The 20,784-nt window shown below is 43.9% G+C and overlaps 1 protein-coding gene across 1 annotated transcript in view; it reads left to right on the forward strand.

Moving 5' to 3' along the window:
- Positions 1–1,986: 1,986 nt before the first annotated feature.
- Positions 1,987–20,784, forward strand: part of IL12RB1 (interleukin 12 receptor subunit beta 1) — a 168,743-nt gene continuing 149,945 nt past the window's right edge. Inside the window, exons 1-2 of the mRNA XM_077476343.1 lie at positions 1,987–2,328; positions 12,532–12,658. Coding sequence (XP_077332469.1) covers positions 2,214–2,328; positions 12,532–12,658 — 242 coding nt within the window. The 5' untranslated portion in view covers positions 1,987–2,213. The remainder of the gene's footprint in view (positions 2,329–12,531; positions 12,659–20,784) is intronic.

A 20,784-nucleotide genomic window follows, 5' to 3' on the forward strand; every position in this document is an offset into this window, starting at 1 on the left:
AATGATTTAAGTTAGATATTAGGGCAAAAAACACATTTCTTTCAATTTAATTTAATTTAATTTTTGATATAGCAAGTAAGTAGCTTAGGTACAGGACTCAGGAGGGCAATAAATTAGAATGGGCAGGCACACACACATGAAATGGACTCACAGTGACACTGACAGCAGTGTGCCCAGCACAGATGATGATGACACCTCACCGACACGACAGTCTGTCTACCCAGCCAGGTAGTCCCTTCAGTCCACTCCAGTCCAAACAGCACTGACAGTCCGGGACCCAGATTGCCTTGCTCCCATCCCACAGACCCACACAGAAGGCTCCACTCAGCTGCCTTGCACCATGACATCACATGACACGCTCAGGCACTGCCCCCTTCAGACCCGCTGGCTCCACCACCCAAACACACTGTAGCAGGCACTCAGATGCTCTCGACTGGCTGAGGACCAGAACTCCAAGCGTCACAGCCATATGTTTCACTGGGAATCTTTTCCTGTCACTGGCATTTACTGGCAGGAGTAAGTAAAAATACTGACTGCTGGCAACACTAGTCCCTGCTTAGGCTGTTAAAGGTAAAGTAAAATTTAATTTTTTTTTAAAATAACAAACATGTCATACTTACCTACACTGTGCAGCTCGTTTTGCACAGAGTGGCCCTGAACCTGCTCTTCTGGGGTCCCTCGGCGGCTGTCTCTGCTTCCTCCCGCAGGTACTTCTCACGTTCATGCGAGCTCCCTCGCATGGTGAGAAGCACCTGCGATCGCGCTCCCATGATACAGCTGGCGGCTATAGCTGCTTGCTGTATCACACGACCCCGCCCCCGGCACGCTGCGTCATTGGATGTGATTGACAGCAGCGCGAGCCAATGGCTGCGCTGCTTTCAATCCATCCACTCCAGCCAATCAGTGGCCAGGCTGAGCAGCCAAGAGGACGGCGGGGCGAGCGCGGGATTTTCGAGAGGTCAGGTAAGTAAAACGGGGGGACTGGGGGCACCGGCAGTGTGAGATGTTTTTTCACCTTAATGCATAGAATGCATTAAGGTGAAAAAACATTTACCTTTACAACACCTTTAAGGTCCGATGAGTTGGATGCCGCTGACTAATGAGAGTGCAGGCTGGGGAAAGGTCCATCCAGACTCAAAGCATACTGCAAAAATAGGAAGAGATGACAGCCGCTGCACACCTTGCCTGACCCGAGTGGTTATCTGGTAAAAGCAGCCTCGATTTATCCAGACTACAACTCCAACATGTTTCACCCCGCCCCTCCCAGGGTTTATCATGGAGATGAGGGTCTGCTGGTGGCAAATATATAAAATATGTAAATTTGTTACATTTTTCACACTGTCCACATACTTTTACTGTGACCACCTTAACAATGGAATGCTCAGTATGCACATATCAGCTTCTGCTCAACATATACTCTCTGACATGTCTACCCTCTCCAATATTCTAATTTCTTTACTGGTCAGTAAAGTGCAAACATTACATTATAGAATGGGGTTTCCATCAGAGCTGTGGGTAGGAGAAAAAGCTAATTTTTGCCTATTGTGTGCACTCAGTCAATGGAAGCTTTTGGGAGCCATCAGCACAGAAGTTGAATTGGATAAAGTTGGTTTTATCTATTTAAGTTGCCCTAAGCACCTGGTTAGGTTTAACTTAACCTGAGCAAAGCACTCTTAACTTTAGTAGTACATTTAGTAAAGTTCCACTATTTTGCATATAGACTTTTAAAAGAAATGATTTTATATGAAATGCCCAGCCTTATGACTTTCAAAAGCAAAAGGGGAACCATTATTGCTCCCCTGGAAGTGTTATGTGACCAGCATGAACTAATAAGGCTCAAGCAGTTCTTTCACATCCCTGTTTGGATGTTCTAAACATCCCACATAAACCAGTTTCCCTGTACCTTTGCTGTATGTATCTCAGCTGTGGTTACAAGATGTCACAGTTTCTTTTTAGGCACTTCTTTAGCATGCAGTGACATTTTATTGCAGACCACAGTTGTGTACTGCTTTGAGAGCAGCAACACTTTGTGACCTACAATGTGTCATGATATTCTCTCATACACAGTTTATGAGACACACTCTTGCTTTTATTTGATGATCTTTTGTTCTCGCTATTAGTTTGGTTTTTCCCGCTGTGAAAAAGATTTTTTTTTTTTAATTGAAACGTCCATACCATATTTGAAATCATTTCATTCTTAAGTTCGACTTTAAATGGTGAAGAGTATGATGCTACCACTGACACCTTTTGGATCCAGAGACAATGCTAGGATTATGGTACTACTTTGGACTCAGCTCATCATTGTTGTCAGCACTGATCAACAGGCAGGTAAGTCAGAATGCAACAAGTCAATCTAGACCTAGTCTAATGAGAAGGTTATTATGGCCTGATTATGTTTAAACTGAAAATGTAAGAATTCTAACATTGCAAACATGTTACATGCAGCAAAAGTTTTTTTTATATATATATATATATATATATATATATATATATATATATATATATATTTCCTCTGTTCTTTATTAAAAATGTGGTCCTTACCACAACACAGCTTGTAAAGAGCATTTCCTTCCCTACTAGTGTTCATGCAGCCAACCTGTATACTACTCACTTCCCTTCAGGCAACGTATAACTGAAGCTTGTTCACCTTAAGCAAACTATAGAGGCTGTAGTTGGTAAAATGTTACTGTCTGTATTTGCCTTCTGATCCAATAGTAAAGTTATCTACATTTGCCTTCTGATCCAATAGTAAAGTTGTCTACATTTGCCTTCTGATCCAATAGTAAAGTTATCTACATTTGCCTTCTAATCCAATAGTAAAGTTATCTACATTTGCCTTCTCATCCAATAGTAAAGGTACCTACAGGGATGATGTAATTTGTTTTGCTGTTTTAAGAAACAATAAAATTGCCTTCTTGTTGAGACAAGCTCCCTTCTTAATTGAGAGATACTAAAAGGTTTTAAAGCGGTATTAAACCCAAAAACTAAAAAATATATTATATTGCAGCTTACCAATCATTAGCCCTTGTACGCACGGTCGGACATTCCGACGGAAAATGTCCGATCGGACCGTGTTGTCGGATAATCTGACTGTGTGTGGGCTCCATCAGACTGTTTCCATCGGAATATCCGACCAACAAAGTTTTAGAGTTGGGCTTTAAAATTTTCCGACAACACGATCCGATCGGACTTTGTCTGACTGTGTGTAGAGAATTCCGATCGGGCAAAGTGCCACGCATGCTCAGATCAAATTCCTAGACCAAAGCTATTGGCTACTAGCCTGAACGTAGTCCTGTCGTAACGAAATAACGTCATCATGTTACGTATGATCGGATTTTCCGACAACTTTGTCCGACCGTGTGTATGCAACACAAGTTTCAGACAAAATCCGACAGATTTTGTTGTCGGAATGTCCGACCGTGTGTACAAGGGCTAAGATGTGGTAGCTGCATACGTTTTTTATTTTTAGGCTTTTTTCCCCTCGGTTTATACCTGGTGATCTGACCAGTAACACACCTCCTGTATTAGAATGCCCCCACTCTGGATGAAGGAACACAGAGGACACCTTTGGACACAAGCATTGTCAGTCTGGGGCAGGGTTAGGCAACCTTTTGAGCACAGTGTGCCGAAAAATGTTTTCAAAGAAATTGAGCGTGCCTTATTTCTAACAAAAAATTGTTAACTTCACACTCTCAATCACAAAAAGGATTTTTTTTTTATAAAGTAAATGATTATTTATTGCACTTATATAGCGCCATCAATTTACACAGCGCTTTACATATACATTGTACATTCACATCAGTCCCTACCCTCAAGGAGCTTACAATCTAAGGTCCCTAACTCACATTCATATAATAAGACCAATTTAGACAGAAACCAATTAACCTACCAGCATGTCTTTGGAGTGTGGGAGGAAACCAGAGTACCCGGAGGAAACCCATGCAGGCACAAGGAGAACATGCAAATTCCAGGCAGGTAGTGTCATGGTTGGGATTCGAACCAGCAGACCTTTTTACTGCTAGGTGAGAGTGCTACCTACTACACTACTGTGCACTGTACACTACTTGAGTAATACTGAGTAACATCCTGCACTTTCATGCCTTAGATCAGCCCCAATTCCTGTACCTCCAGTCCTCAGATCAGCCCCAATTCCTGCACCTTCACACCTCAGAGCACTGTACCCCCTTTAAATCTGTCCCCGCACTTTACCTCACTGCTCATCTGTCCCCTCACTGTACCACCCTGCGCTTCTGTCACACCACTGTAACCCTCCCCCCCCCCCGTGCTTCTGTCCTACCACTGTAACCCCCTCTGCTCATCTGCCACAACAATGTGGTTCCTTTCTCATCTGCCCCACCACCGCCTGCACTTCTACTCCACTTCTTTACCCCATGCTCTTCTGTCTCACTACTGAGCCGCCTTCTCACCTGTTTTAACACTGAACCCAACAGCTCATCTGCCCCATCACTGTTCCCCCTGCTCTTCTATCCTACCTCTGTTCCCCCTGCTCTTCTGCCCCACCAAGGTAACCCCCTGCTCATCTGTCCCACCATTGTACCTCCTTTCTCCTCTTCCCCACCTCTGTACCCTCCTGCGTTCTGCCCCACCTCTGTACCCCCTGCTCTTCTGCCCCACTAATGCAACTACCTTTCAAATCTGCCCCAACAATGAACCCCCTGATTATCTTTTCCACCACTGAAACCCCCTTCTAATCTGGCACAACACTGACCCCCCCCCCACTCATCTGTCTCACCACTGTAACCCCCTGCTCATCTGCCGTATCACTGTACTGTACTCTTCTGTCTCACCGCTGAACCCCCTTCTCATCACCCCCCCCCCACTTTACCTCCTGCACATCTGTCTCACCTCTGTACCCCCCTGCTCTTCTGCCTCACCACTGTAACATAAGCGCTTTTGAGTTTATTACCGCCATAAGGCACTTTCTCTTTGCTGAGATAAAATACTGTTTTTTGAGGCTGGGTTCACACATATGTAAATTGGATGCAGGTTTCCCCACATCCAATTCACATGACAGGCAAGCGTGATCGACTCTCAATGGAGAAAAAGGGTCCGATGCATGTTTGAGTCTGGTTTACGTGCAAATTCAGGCAAACATTCGGACCTGAATCACACCTGAACCGGTGAACAGACATGCACCGGACCCCAGGCACGAACCCGCAGAGGCACATGTGTAAACCCAGCCTGAAACAAACCTTTACTTTACAAAAAGCACTGCCAAATATGAACTGTTTACACTATTGATCATAGTCCTAAAGTCAAGGACACCTTAGCTCTTCCTGGAATAATGATTGGTCACTACTCTTTGCTTACATCACCGCGGAGAGAAGCTAATTATGGCAATGAGTGCCTAGACACTGATATTTGACAAAAAAGTTGAAATATGAATATAGGACATGATTTTAATTTAAATTATTGACAGAGATGATTCCAAAGGTACCACCATGCTTAGATAATGAAAAAGTTCACTTTAAATATTAGACCTCTGCACATAGAATTCTTAAACATGGTAATGAAGATTAAGATACTGACATTTGACAAAAAGTTGAAGCTTAAATATCCAAAAAAATTCATGGACTCAAGATGTTTATTTCAAATATACTGATAGAGAAGATTCCAAAAGTGCCACCATGTTTAGAGAATGGAGAAGTTCACATTAAATATTAAAGCTTTTTCATGATTTTTTCCAGAATTAATTTATGCAAGCCCTAAAAAGCCAAATAAAAATTAATATATTTAATTGATGTGTGTATTACCACCCACATTAGGAAAGTGTAAACTCATCAACTAAAGAAGAAAATGAAAGCAAAATTAGCAGTTCTAGTGACATTTCTTTTCATTGGAATAAGGTTGTTATAATGAATATAGTATTTTCTATTTGACTAACTTGATTTTTTTTTTTAACCACTTCGGACCCAGGCCAATTCTGACATTTCTCTCCTACATGTAAAATTCCTAATTTTTTTGCTAGAAAATTACATAGAACCCCCAAACATTATATATGTTTTTTTAGCAAAGACCCTAGAGAATACAATGGCGGTCATTGCAACTTTTTATCTCGCACGTTATTTGCGCAGCAATTTTTCGAATGCGTTTTTTTCAGAAAAAAAAATGTTTCATGCTTAAAAAAAAAACAAACAGTAAAGTTAGCCCAATTTTTTTGCATAATGTGAAAGAGGAGGATACGCCGAGTAAATAGATACCCAACATGTCACGCTTCAAAATTGCACACGCTCGTGGAATGGCGCCAAACTTTGGTATTTAAAAATCCCCATAGGTGACGCTTTACATTTTTTTACTGGTTACATATTTTGGGTTACAGAGGAGGTCTAGGGCTAGAATTATTGCTCTCGCTCTAACGTTCGCGGCGATACCTCACATGTGTGGTTTGAACACCGTTTTCATATGTGGGTGGACTTACGTATGCGTTCGCTTCTGTGTGCGAGCTCACGGGGACAGGGGCGCTTTAAATTTTTTTAATTTTTTTTTATTGTTTATTTTATTTTTTAGTTTTAGTTTTACACTTAAAAAAAAAAAAAAATTTTTATGATTTTTATTCCTATTACAAGGAATGTAAACATCTCTTGTAATAGGAAAATGGCACGATCGGACCTATTTACAGTGAAATATTGGGTCAATAAGATCCCATATCTCACCTCTAGGCTGGGAAGAATAAAAAAAAAAAAAAAAAAAAACGATCACGGCTTCCTAGCCAGATCGGCGCCGTTAATTTGAATACCGAGGCCGGGCGTGACGTCATAACATCGCGCCCGGCCTCCGAACAATCATAGAGACTCCGGGGACAATCTAGTCCACCGGAAATCTCTATGATCACTTGCTGGGGCTGGCGGATCCTGTGACCGACTCACCGATGGAAACGGTGAGTCGGTAGAAGCACCGGAGGGCGGCGGGAGGGGGGGGGCGTCCCCTCCCGCCGCCCGTAAGAACGATCAAGCGGCAGGACAGCCACTATGATCATTCATATGGTGTAGGGAATCGCCGGCTGAAAGCGGCAATATCTGAATGATGTCTGTGGCCTCAGGCATCATTTAGATATAACCAGCGAAACCCCATGACGTCAATAGACGTAGTGCGGGTCTCAAGTGTGTTAAAAAGTGTTAAAGCTTAAGGGATTTTAAACCACCAAATATAATGTTTTAGAAACAAAACATTTTAACCACTTGGGACCCGCGCTATTGCAAAATGACGGCAATAGCGCGGACCCACATTTTCGGGACTACGTCTATTGACGTAGTCCCGGTTACGAGCGGCCTGCGCGCCCCCTGAGGGGCGCGCGCGGCGCGCTCTGTGATCGGCGAGTCCGTGAGACTCGCCTGATCACCGATCCGTGTAAGGGGTCGATCCCGACCCCTTATCACGTGATCAGCTGTCAGCCAATGACAGCTGATCATGTGATAAAACGGAGCCGGTAATCGGCTAGTATTCCTGTCAGCGCGAGGAGAAAAAAAAAAAGCCGATCGCCGGCGGCCGTGTTCGGGACATCAGTCCCGATCACGGCCAGCAATTTAAAAGGACACCTGCCCCCTGCCAGTGCCCACCTGCCACCCGCAGTGCCATCCTGAATAAAGTAAGTGCCCCCCTGTCAGTGCCACCCAGCAGTGCCCATAGTGCCCACAGTGCCACCCAGCAGTGCCCACAGTGCCACCCAGCAGTGCCCACAGTGCCACCCACAGTGCCACCCAGCAGTGCCACCCACAGTGCCACCCAAAATCTGCCTCAGGTGCTGCACCCCAGTGCCGCCCATCAGTGCCCAGCAGTGCCGCCCATCAGTGCCCAGCAGTGCCGCCCATTAGTGCCCAGCAGTGCCACCTATCAGAGCCACCTATCAGTGCCACCTATCAGTGCCCATCAGTCCCATCTATCTGTGGTACCTATCAGTGCCCATCCGTGCCACCCATCCGTGCCACCCATCCGTGCCACCCATCCGTGCCATCTTATCTGTGCCCATCTTTGCCCATCAGTGCCGCCTTATCTGTGCCCATCGGTGCCGCCTTATCTGTGCCTATTAGTGCCGCCTTAACTATGCCTATCAGTGCCCACCAGTGCAGCCTATCAGTGCCCACCAATGCAGCCCATCAGTGCCCACCAATGCAGCCCATCAGTGCCCACCAATGCAGCCTATCAGTGCCGCCTAATCAGCGCACTTCAATGAAGGAGAAAAATGACCCGTTTGCAAAATTTTATAACAAACTATTAAAACATGATTTTTTTTTTTTTTTTTTTTGCATCTTTTTTTGTTTGTTTAGCAAAAAATAAAACTCCGAGCTGTAACTAAATACCACCAAAAGAAAGCTCTATTTGTAGGAAAAAAATGATAAAAATTTCATTTGGGTACAGTGTTGTATGCCCGCGCAATTGTCACTCAAAGTGCATCAGCGCTGAAAGCTGAAAATTGGTCTGGGACTGAGGGGGGTTTAAGTGCCCAGTAAGCAAGTGGTTAAATGAATTAAATAAGAGACAGCACTGTTATAGTGGCAAGCCATCAGATAAAGTATATCTAAAACCAAAAACTTTGTTTTACTTTTGGATAGAGTAGGGGAAAGTTAAGGTGGTTGTAAACCCTTACTTACACTCAGTGAAGTGACTGATTCCAGGCGATACACAGAATTTTTAAAGTTTTTCTGAGCTGTCAGAAAAAACAGGGTGGAGAGCTGAAATTACACTCTGTAGAGCTCTGTGAGTAGAGCTCTGAGAGTTAATTGGAGAGAAGGGACACGCCCCTCTCCACACACCACACAGGAAGAGAGCTGATCCTGTCAATCAGCTTTAGCTCCCTCCCCTTTCACTTTTTTTTCTCTTAGGGCTAGTTTACACTTGCTTCAAAACAAGGCTTCGGGCAGGCTTTGTTAAAGCTCTCTGAACGCCAGTCAAAGCTCCTGTCACTAAATAAAATGGTTAGCTTACCGTCCTGTTTACACCTGCTTTTGCTTGATGCTTTGATGAGGCTTCAATGAGACTTTGGTGGAGCTTTGATGGGGCTTCGGTGAAGCTTTGCAGGGCTTCGATGAGACTTTGGCGGGATTCGGTGGGGCTTCAGTGGGGCTTCAAGCGAGCTTTGCCATAGACTTCTAATGAGTCTTTGAAGATGCTTTGAAGCACCACTGAAGCTACATGGGGTATCATTTTTAAAGTGAAGCCAAAGCAAAGCAAAGCAAAGAAAAGCAGGACTGTAAGCTAACCATTTTATTTAGGGACAGGAGCTTTGACTAGCGTTCAGAGAGCTTTAACAAAGCCTGTCTGAAGCCTTGTTGAAGCCTTGTTAAAGCCAAAGCAAGTGTAAATGAGCCCTAATTGTCAGGAAAACTTGTCAGAAGTGACTCATCCTGATAGCAGTTGAATGAAGTAGCAGACTGAAATGATTCTTAAACACTTAAGGACCGCCTCACGTCAAAGTACGTTGGCAGAATGGCACGGCTGGGCACAAGCACGTACCTGTACATTGCTTTTTAAGTGCCCAGCCGTGGGTTGGGAGCGCGCCGGCGGCGGCACGCTCCTGACCCAGTCCTGTGCTCCGTGACCATTGCCGCGGGACTAGCGGACCCGATCGCCGTTGGTGTCCCGCGATCAGGTCACAGAGCTGAAGAATGAGGAGAGGTCTGTGTAAACAAACCTCTCCCCGTGCTTCCCTGTGTGGCTGTCACCGATTATCTCTTCCCTTTTATAGGGAAGGACGATCAGTGATGTCACATGCCAGGCCATGCCCCCTACAATAAAAAAAACACATAACGTCATGCATAACACCTACACTGCCCCCTATTGGTTAACTCTTTCACTGCCAGTGTCCTTTACACAGGAATCAGTGCATTTAAATAGCACTGATTGCTGTATAAATGACAATGGTTCCAAAAATGTGTCAAAAATGTCCGATGTGTCCACCATAATGTTGCAGTCACAATAAAAATTGCTGATCGCTGCCATTACTAGTAAAAAAAAAAAGATTAAAAATGCTATAAAACTATCCCCTATTTTGTAAACGCTATAACTTTTGCGCAAACCAATCAATAATTGCGATTTTTTTTTTACCAAAAATATGTAGAAGAATACGTATCGGCCTAAACAGAGGAAAAAAAATGTTTTTTCATATATTTTTAGGGGATATTTATTATAGCAAAAAATAAGAAATATTGAATTTTTTTCAAAATTGTCTCTCTATTTTTGTTTATAGCGCAAAAAATAAAAACCGCAGAGGTGACCAAACACCACCAAAAGAAAGCTCTGTTTGTGGTAAAAAAAGCACGCCAATTTTGTTTGGGAGCCACGTTGCATGACCGCGCAATTATCAGTTAAAGCAACGCAGTGCCGAATCGCAAAAAGGGGCTTGGTCCTTTGGCTGCAAATTGGTCCGGGGCTTAAGTGGTTAATTGAGATAAATACGCGCTATATGGGGATATGCTTTGTTCACAGTTCATGTTTGAGGTTTAAAAAAAAACTTAAAACACCCGTCAGGAATATTTGTTGCTGTCTTTGTCCCGTTGAGAACATTTTCCTTAATAAAAAATTCCGGGAACAGGAAGTTAAAGAAAATCTCTTCAGTGTGAGGGGAATCCCAAATTAGCAATTAGTCATGGGAACTATGTCTGTTCCAGAGGCAATTGATTTTCCATCCCTCTTTGTCCTGGTTACAGTGGTTGCAGGGATAAAAGAAAAAGTAAATCTCCCTGATGGGGACTCCAAAAGCTATACAAACCTGATGGATTTTAACATTGTATCACACTATATGTGAAAAGCCTATAGATACAGGTTATCTGTACCACATATAGTACTACTGCACAACAAGGTTTTTCATTTGTGGATAGAAAAGGGTTAGATCCATTGTCTATGTGTTATTTTTTACTTTGTACTGTTTCCCCTTTGGGGAGGTTTACTATGCTATTTGTACTGGTTACCATTATTACCAAGAAAGCAAGTGAGGGGAAATCCAAACATTTTGAGTTTTCGCCACAGCAGGAGATAAGGGGAAATCGTCCAATGAGGACACTTATTCCATGGACAACTAAGTGGGGAATCCCTCTCATTTTGGGAGATTTGCAAAGTGTCGGATAATTCCTCTGACGCTATGCAAATAGCGGAGAAATGTAGTTGTCAGATTGAGCCTCGCTGTTGCGGGGCAGGTTGTTGGTGTGTTGAAGGGTGGGTTTTGCATGTGACCCTTAAACAAGACCAAAACCTGCCATTCAACACACCAAATCCGCACCGCCACACTGACAAAAACCCACTCTTCAGCACACGGAAAACCAGCCCCGCAACAGCAAGACACAATATGACAGGTACGTTCTCCCTCCGCTGTTTGCATAGCTTTGAATACTGCCAGTCAAATACTGTCTCCCTTAGAAAAAGGCCTCAGATGATCTGCACATGCACTGTGTTGGCGTCACACCAGCCGTCAACATATCAGCTGGAGTGATGTTTTGTACTGTGCATGCGCAGATCCATCGGGGGCATTTTTAGATGGGAGGCATTTCTTGATAGAACCCCAGGCAATAGAAAAGTCAGAAAAAAAACAGCGTGGGGTCCCCCCAATCCATACCAGGCCCTTTGGCCAAAAACCCCCCCAAAAAACTGGTGCGCGACTCTGCCTCTTGTGGTGTCATCGACCCAGCATGCCCCGGTGGGTGAAGTCACAAGGGGACGGGGTTACCGCTGACATCAGGTGACTCTGCCCATTAGCTAAATTTATTTTAAAAAAAAATTAATAAAGGAATTGTCAAAAACTTGTGTCTTTATTTACTTTTTACACTTTGGTGAATTTGTAGGGGGACTATCTACCCCATACTTATTCACATAGCGGAGGGCAGGATCTGGGGATCTCCAGATTCTGATAAGCGCCCAGCCCGCAGACCCCTAAAACCACCGCCCAGGGTTGTGATGAAGAGGTCCTTGTCCCCATTGACACTTCGTAAACTGTTGGCTCTATGTATAATAATAAGCATAAGTAGTCCGAATTTGCATGCAAACTGGAAAAAAATCGAATGTTTATTTATTTTTGTCCTTGAAATAATTAGGCCATAAAAATAATTTTTGAAAAACAAAAGAAGTCATCTCATCTTCAGCACAGAATCTGTAGCCAAATGAGAAATCAACTCAGTTCTTCAAGAACCAAAACCTTCCAAAGCATACATTCAACTGAAGCACTGCAGTTTCTGAACACATATTTCCAATATAAGCAAAATGAACCTATTTATTAGGGTGTATCATTTTATGATATCCCTGTTGCTGACATTCTGGTGCAGCGTGAACATAAAAGTATAGAAATTGCAGTGCCAACACGTATAAAAGACATGAATTGGCTTATTTTACATAATACAGTCCAAAGTAAACTTTTCACTATGTGTACTTCACTACTATTCGATACTGCTTTATAGACATTTTGCATTCATGTGTGAAAGGCATGCATGCTTGCCAAGAAATACAGTATATGCGGTCAATATTGGGTTATTAGGCATGTGGTCAATAAGCTGATAATTTATTACGTTTATTGTTCATATTTTGCAGCTCTAACCAAAAAGATCCCCACCGATCTTATTTGCTATCAGAACTACACTCTAAAAAATAATTTCTGCTATTGTAGCTGGAAAGCTGGGGAAGAGTCAGAAAATGCTACTTTCACTCTCAATTACAGGTATGTAGCAGCAGCAAATTAACTTTTTACACTTAAAAAGATTTAATTTTGACAAATTATTTCCGTTTAATTCCCATGGCTTAGCTTTTAATTTCATTCTGTTTTAAAAAAAAAAAATGCAGCACAAGCTGTGTTTTTCACCTGCCACATTTTCATACTTAGAACAAAAAAAATCGCATAGCTTGTATATTAAAGCTGAACTTCTAGAAAAATATTTTTGCACAATTGCTATTTATCAATAAGCCAACTCCAATGCTGTTCTTTCAACTTGTCGCTAGCTACTATATTAGTTAAAACTGTTAGTTTAATAACTTTCTATTTATTCCTGTTGGTATAGCTAGGGCCGAACTTTCAGCATTGAGACTTCTGGCTCACATACAGTCATACAATGAAAGATAGGTTTTTTTTTTTTTTTTACAGAATACATGTCATTCTATGAATAGACAAGAGGAGATTATGATGTTCGTCCACCCCTTCCCTTCTCTCTTCCATTCACAGAATACCCTTTTGTTATTTTTTTCATAGATTTTTTTACATTTGACATGAGCCACATTAGAAGTTAGAGGGGTTTTTAAACTAGGCGATGGGGGGGAGGGTCCCTAGGTAGAGATAGTTAGCGCGGAACATATTCCAGAGGGTAGTATTGGGGGCATTAGTGGTAGGTTGACCAAAGCACATAAACCCAAGGTAAGTATAGCAGCAAGTCCAAATTGCAATCTCAGAACACCCAATAAGAGGATAATATGCAACCGGTGTAAACTATGTGTCATGTTCACCAATGCCAGGAGCCTGGTGGACAAGATGGGTGAACTAGAGATACTGTTGTACAAGGAGGATTTGTATTTTGTGGGAATTTCAGAGACCTGGTTCAACAGCTCTCATGATTGGCTGGCAAACATTCAAGGGTATACCCTTTATCGCAAGGCTAGAGAGGGTAAAAAAGGGGAAGGGGTATGCCTATATGTCAAGAATAATATACTAGTGAATGTGAGAGATGATATCACTAAGGGAGCAAGGAAGGAGGTGGGATCCTTATGGGTAGAGCTCCAAAGGGATGAAGCTAAGGGCAAAATAATACTGGGAGTATGCTATAGGCCCCCTAACCTGAGGAAGGAAGGGGAGATAGATCTCCTATCACAATTTGGATTAGCAGCAAGGATGGGAAGTGTTATCATAATGAGGGATTTTAACTATCCAGACATAGGCGGAGGGAACCACACATTAATCTAAGGCTTGCCAGTTCCTAAATGTCTTGCAGGACAATTTTATGGGTCAGATGGTAGACGCACCAACTAAAAATAAAGCGTTATTGAAGCTACTGATTACCAACAATACAGACCTGATCTCAAATGTGGAAATACGGGGGAAATTTAGGTCAATTGGCTTCAGTATAAATCACACAAATAGAAAACATAAGGGGGAATACAAAGATGCTGAATTTCAAAAGAGCCAACTTCCCTAAACTATGAACCTTGCTAGAAGGCATAAATTGGGATAAAATATTAGGAACAAAGAGCACGGAGGATAGATGGGTTTGCTTTAAGAGCATATTAAATAAGGGCATTAGCCAATGCATCCCATTGGGTAATAAATTTAAAAGAGCGAACAAGTCCTGGATGGCTTAACTCCAATGTAAAAATGCGTATAAAAGCAAAGGGGAAGGCCTTAAAAAAATAAGAGGTTGAGGGATCATCATCAGCATTCAGACTTTATAAAGAATGCAACAAGAAATGTAAGGGTGCAATAAGGACGGCCAAGATAGAACATGAAAGACATATAGTGGAGGAGAGCAAAAAAATCCCAAGAAAGTATGTAAACAGTAAAAAAGGGAGGACAGACCATATTGGCCCCATTAATAATGAGGAAGGACATCTGGTTACAAAGGATGGGGAGATGGCGAAGGTATGGAATTTATTCTTCTCCTCAGTCTTCATGAGGGAATCGGGAGGCTTCAGTAACCAAAACTGCAGTGTTTATTCTCATGACACGTCACAGGAAGCACCTACATGGTTAACAGAGGACAGAATTAGAATTATACTTGAGAAACTTAACATTAATAAATCACCGGGACCAGATGGCTTGCACCTCAGGGTACTTAGGGAGCTCAGTCAAGTAATTGTCAGACCATTGTTCCTAATTTTTACTGACAGTCTACTGACTGGAATGGTACCAGCTGATTGGAGAAAAGCCAATGTAGCACCAATATTTAAAAAGGGCCCAAAATACATTCCTGGGAATTACAGACCAGTTAGCCTAACATCAATAGTATGAAAATTCTTGGCGGGGATAATAACGGACTATATACAAGATTTTAGTAATGAGAACGGTATCATTAGCAGTTAGGGATGAGCTTCGTGTTCGAGTCGAACGTACGTTCGACTCGAACATTGGCTGTTCGGCCGTTCGGCGAATTCCGAACGTTTGGGCCGTTCGCGTCAAAATTCGAGTGACGCGCGCGCGGACCACAATGCACTGCGGTGGCGCAGTGCATTGCTGCCCCATGATTGGCCAAGCATGCACTGTGACCCCGCATGCTTGGCCAATCGCAGCGCCGGCAGCGAGGAGAGCCATGATTGGCCACAGGCATCCTGCCTGTGGCCAATCATAGCTCAGGCTGTGTAGTGCACGCCCCACACTATATAAGGCCGCCTTTGAGGCGGCCTCGTGTAGTGTGTTACTTAGCATCTGAAGCAGTGGGTGTTCTGTGTACCTTCAACACAGTACACACCAATCGTTTTTGGCTGATTTCCTATCTTGCTGCTGTGTAGTGGTTGTTGTCTGTGCCCTGACTGCAGTATACACCACTATATTCACCTCACCTATATAGCTAGTGATCTAGCTTTAACCACTTAACAACTGCCCATTGCCGATTAACGGCTTCAGGGGGGTTGTTTAACTCTGAGAGGCCGTTAATTAACGGCCTCCCAGAATTCTGCTCTCGCGTGCCCCGAGGTGTGCGCACTCGAGAGCATCCGTGACCGCCGGGTCGCATCACGGATCACGGTAAACGGCCGCTCATAGCGGCCGTTTACCACGTGATTGCTCCGTCAAATGACGGAGTGATCACTTGGAAACAAACCGGCGTCATGTTATGACGCCTGTTCCTCCCTCCCCTCTCTGTACCGATCGGTACAGCGGAGGGGAAAGAGATCGGTGTCAGCAGCGATGTGGGCTGCATCTGCAGTGCCCACATCGCTGCTCACCGAATTTAACCCCTCAATTCCCTGCCAATACTCTGCAATACCAGTGCATACTCTGCAGTACCCTGCCATTACTCTGCAGTACCCCGCCATTACTCTGCAGTGCAGTACCCTGCCATTACTCTGCAGTGCAGTACCCTGCCATTACTCTGCAGTACCCCCCATTACTCTGCAGTAACCCCCATTACTCTGCAGTACCCCCCAATACTCTGCAGTACCCGCCGTTACTCTGCAGTACCCGCCATTACTCTGCAGTACCCGCCATTACTCTGCAGTACCCCCAATACTCTGCAGTACCCTGCCATTACTCTGCAGTGCAGTACCCTGCCATTACTCTGCAGTACCCCCCATTACTCTGCAGTAACCCCCATTACTCTGCAGTACCCCCCAATACTCTGCAGTACCCGCCATTACTCTGCAGTACCCGCCATTACTCTGCAGTACCCCCAATACTCTGCAGTACCCTGCCATTACTCTGTAGTACCCCCCAATACTCTGCAGTACCCTGCTATTACTCTGTAGTACCCAGCCAATACCCCGCCAATACTCTGTAATACCCTGCCATAAATTGCCATACCCAGCCATACTCAGAGATACCCAGCCATACTCGGTGATACCCTGAAATACCCAGCCATAGACGCCCCCCACCCCTCACCGCCCTCCGGTGCTTCTACCAACTCGCCAGTACGATCAAAGCCAGAATCTTTTTTTTATTTTTTATTTCAGGCTTCCCAGCCTAGAGGTGAGATGTGGGGTCATATTGACCCCCCAGATTTCACTGTAAAGAGGACCTGTCACCCCATATTCCTATTACAATAAAGTAAAATGAACAATAAAAAAATAAAATAAAAATTAAAGCGCCCATGTCCCCATGTGCTCGCATGTGCCACACATGTGAGGTATCGCCGAGAATGTTAGAGCGAGAGCAATAATTCTAGTCCTAGACCTCCTCTGCAACTCAAAACATGTAACCAGTAAAAAAAAAAATTAAAGCGTCGCCTATGGGGATTTTTTAAGTAGCGACGTTTGGCGCCATTTCACGGGCATGTGCAATTTTGAAGAGTGACATGTTTGATATCTATTTACTCAGCATAACTTCATCTTTCACTTTATGCAAACATTGGGCTAACAAGTGGTTAATAATAGAGCTTGCAGTCAGTAGTGTTAGGAGATAGTGCGTGCTGTCTGCGTGCTCTGTACCCAGTACATACCGCTATAATATAGGGCAGGCCCCTACTTTCAAACATCCAACTTACAAACATCTCCTACTTGCAAACGCAAGGAGACAGCAGCAAGTGAGATGAAAAAAGATGGACGACAAAACAAATTATACAGGGGTGATAACCCTTCCCTATGTTTTCCAAAAAGCTTAAAGATAGTTTTTTTGACTGGAGCTACACTTTAAAAATGTACCGGTTGAAAATGACAAACAGATTCAACTTAACACAACAAACCTACACAGTCCCTGTCTTGTTTGCACCGCCTGTATACTGCTGTTCTGAGTATATAGGGCCTGGGGGCCACACGCATTTCCTTTTTTTAATATGGGTACGGGGTTCCCCTTAATATGCGTACAAGACCCAAATAGGCTGGTAATGGGCAGGGAGGGCTACCCATGCCATGTTTCTCAATGATTTTCAACCATATTGCAGGAACCAGATATAACATTAAAACCGCAAGCAGTTTTAAATGGTGTTATTTCCGTTTAATGTCATTTTGTGCAGGGACTGTTCTAAACACGGGAAACACGTGGCACTTCACAGGCATACTACAGACACCCCCCAGGCACCATATTTAAAGGAATATTTCACTTTTTTTTTTCACTTTAATCGTCATTAAAATCAGTGCTCCCGCCAAAACGGCAGTTTTTAAAACTTTTTTTTGCAGTGACCCATGTCCCCTGAGGCAGGAGGCAGGTCCCCAAACCCTTTTTAGGACACTATCTTGCATATTAGCCGTTAAAATTAGCACTTTCCAATTCGAACGTTCGAGTCCCATAGACTTCAATGGGGTTCTAACGTTCGTACCGAACGCGGGGGTCGTTCGCAAGTTCTGGTGCGAACCGAACCGGGGGGTGTTCGGCTCATCCCTATTAGCAGTAATCAGCATGGATTCAAGAAGAATCATTCTTGCCAAACCAATCTATTAATCTTCTATGAGGAGGTGAATTGCCATCTAGATAAAGGAAGGCCCGTAGACATGGTGTATCTGGATTTTGAAAAAGCATTTGACACAGTTCCCCATAAACGTTTACAGTACAAAATAAGGTCCGTTGGCATGGACCATAGGGTGAGTACATGGATTGAAAACTGGCTACAAGGGTGAGTTCAGAGAGTGGTGATAAATGGGGAGTACTCAAAATAGTCAGGGGTGGGTAGTGGGGTCCCCAGGGTTCTGTGCTGGGACCAATCCTATTTAACCACTTGCCGCCCACCATATAGCAAAATGACGGTGGCAAAGTGGTTGTAATATCCTGACCGGACGTCATATGACGTGATCAGGATATTAAGCCGCTGCATGCCCCCGGGGGCGCGCATCGCGGCGATCTTTGTTGCGGGGTGTCAGTCTGACACCCCGCAACTACGATCTCGGTAAAGAGTCTCCGACGGAAAGCAAACAGAATATTGGCATTCATTAAAAAGGGGATAAACTCCAAAGATAAAACAATAATTCTAACGCTCTACAAGACTCTGGTCCGGCCGCACCTAGAGTATTCTGTTCAGGTCTGGGCACCAGTCCTCAGGGAGGATGTACTGGAAATTGAGTGAGTACAAAGAAAGGCAAGAAAGCTAATAAAGGGTTTGGAGGATATTAGTTATGAGGAAAGGTTGCGAGCACTGAACCTATTTTCTCTGGAGAAGAGATGCTTGAGAGGGCATATGATTTCAATATACAAATACCATACTGGTGACCCCACAATAGGGATAAAACTTTTTCGCACAGGGGAGTTTAACAAGACTCATGGCCACTCATTAAAATTATAAGAAAAGAGGTTTAACCTTAATTACGTAGAGGGTTCTTTACTGTAAGAGCGGCAAGGATGTGTAATTCCCTTCCACAGGCGGTGGTCTCAGCGGGGGGCATTGATAGTTTCAAGAAACTATTAGATAAGCACCTGAATGAATGCAACATACAATGTAATGTAATACTGACATATAATCACAAACATAGGTTGGACTTGATGGATTTGTGTCTTTTTTCAACCTCACCAACTATGTAACTATGTAACTATGTAGTGTTTCTTTTAGCCTTTCAAATGTATGTACCATGGGTATTTATTTTGCAGTGTGTTTGCATACAATTTATTTGAAAAATTAAAATCGGTTGTGCTCTCTTTAATGACAATGTTCCTTTCCAGTCTAGGTCTTAGAGAGCAACCCTAAGCACCTAGCTCATAGTGCTCTAATCTACTACACTAACTAATTACCGGGCTGTCAGTCAGTAATCCAGCCCCGCACTTACCCCATCTAGGTCAGGCAAGACTCCTACGGGCAGCAGTTTCCATCGTGTCTCCTCCTCCTCCTGTGCATTTTGGCGGCTTCCACCGTACGTCTCCTCCCTCCTCCTCAGCGTCCAATAGGATCGCCTGTCCTTTCATCCAATCAGGGGACGGGTCTCAAAAAAAAAACACCACCCCATTGGAATCCTAATGAATGGGTCACACTGCTTTTTTTAGAACATTGCTGAAATGTTAGCATTTGTCATTATTACAAAGGTTCTGCATATTCAGCTCTTGATAGCAGCTTTTGTGGAACCAGCTTAGAATGCTTTGATATGATTTGATTCAGTGTAATTGTGATTTGCTTCCTATCAATGAACAACACGGAGAGGAGAGAACTGCTGCACCAAGTGTATAATGCTCTCATCTATTACAGTGAAGCAGTACTTCTCTGATGTTAACATGGATTGTTAGTTCTGTAGGCAGGTGCCTACAAGTGGTTAATGTGTCTGCCTGTGTAAGCACTTGTTTCCCTTAGCTGTGCTCATTTCCTCATGTTAGCTGAGCCAGCCAGATGCCAAATTTAACACTGTCAGTATGTTTCCTATGTCCTCGGGTTGACCAGAGAGCTATGGGTAGCCAGGCTATAAGGCAGGGGTCAGCAACCACAAATACTCCAGCAGCTGACTTTTAAAATAAGGACACTTACTTGTCCAGGGCACTCACGATGTCCTCACCTGAAGCCGACCCATCCCTCGGCTTCAGGTGGAGGCACCGGCATCTTAACTAAGGGAATTAGGAAGTGAAGCCTTAAGGCTTCATAGCCTGGTTCTTTACTGCACACGTGCGAGTCGCGCTGTGTGGGACCTGTGTGTCTCCAAGAAGACGGCGGGGGCAGAGGAGGAGCTGGACATAGCGTAGATCGCCGCAGACTCTTCGGCAAACTATCGCCAGAAGTGGGAGCAAATACCTGTATTAGACAGGTATCTGCTCACCCACCCCCCATCAAATGTAACACCGGAGGGGGGAGGAACTGGATAAGCGGAAGTTCCATTTTTGGGTGGGACTCCACTTTAAGGGCCAGATTCAAAGTATGTAAAATACATGGAGGGCCGCATTCACCTGCTAATAAACAAAGATAATATTGATCCTAACATAGTAATAATAACAGTATAGGTTTACTTCACTTTAAGGTGCTTCACTAATACAAAATCAGTTAACCCTGGGGAAGCATGTGGCTTAGAATTCGGATTTTACTGCCCCCGCCTGGCACCCAAGGGTGACCCTGTGCCCCTAATAGACACAGGTTGACGTAGACATTGGAGGTGCATGGGGAGCGGACACAAGGGTTTCCCAACCTCTCCAAGGGATTCTGGGTTCCATGGGCCCCCCACCCAAAGTGACTTCCGTCACACCCTACTCTTTGGAACCAGTCCCACAGCACAGAGTGTTGTCTGAAGTCACAAGATGAGGGGAGATGCAGCGGG

This window comes from Lithobates pipiens, unplaced genomic scaffold (genome assembly GCF_037356315.1).
Source record: "Lithobates pipiens isolate NorthernLeopardFrog02 unplaced genomic scaffold, aLitPip1_a1.2 Scaffold_13, whole genome shotgun sequence".
NCBI lineage: Eukaryota > Metazoa > Chordata > Amphibia > Anura > Ranidae > Lithobates > Lithobates pipiens.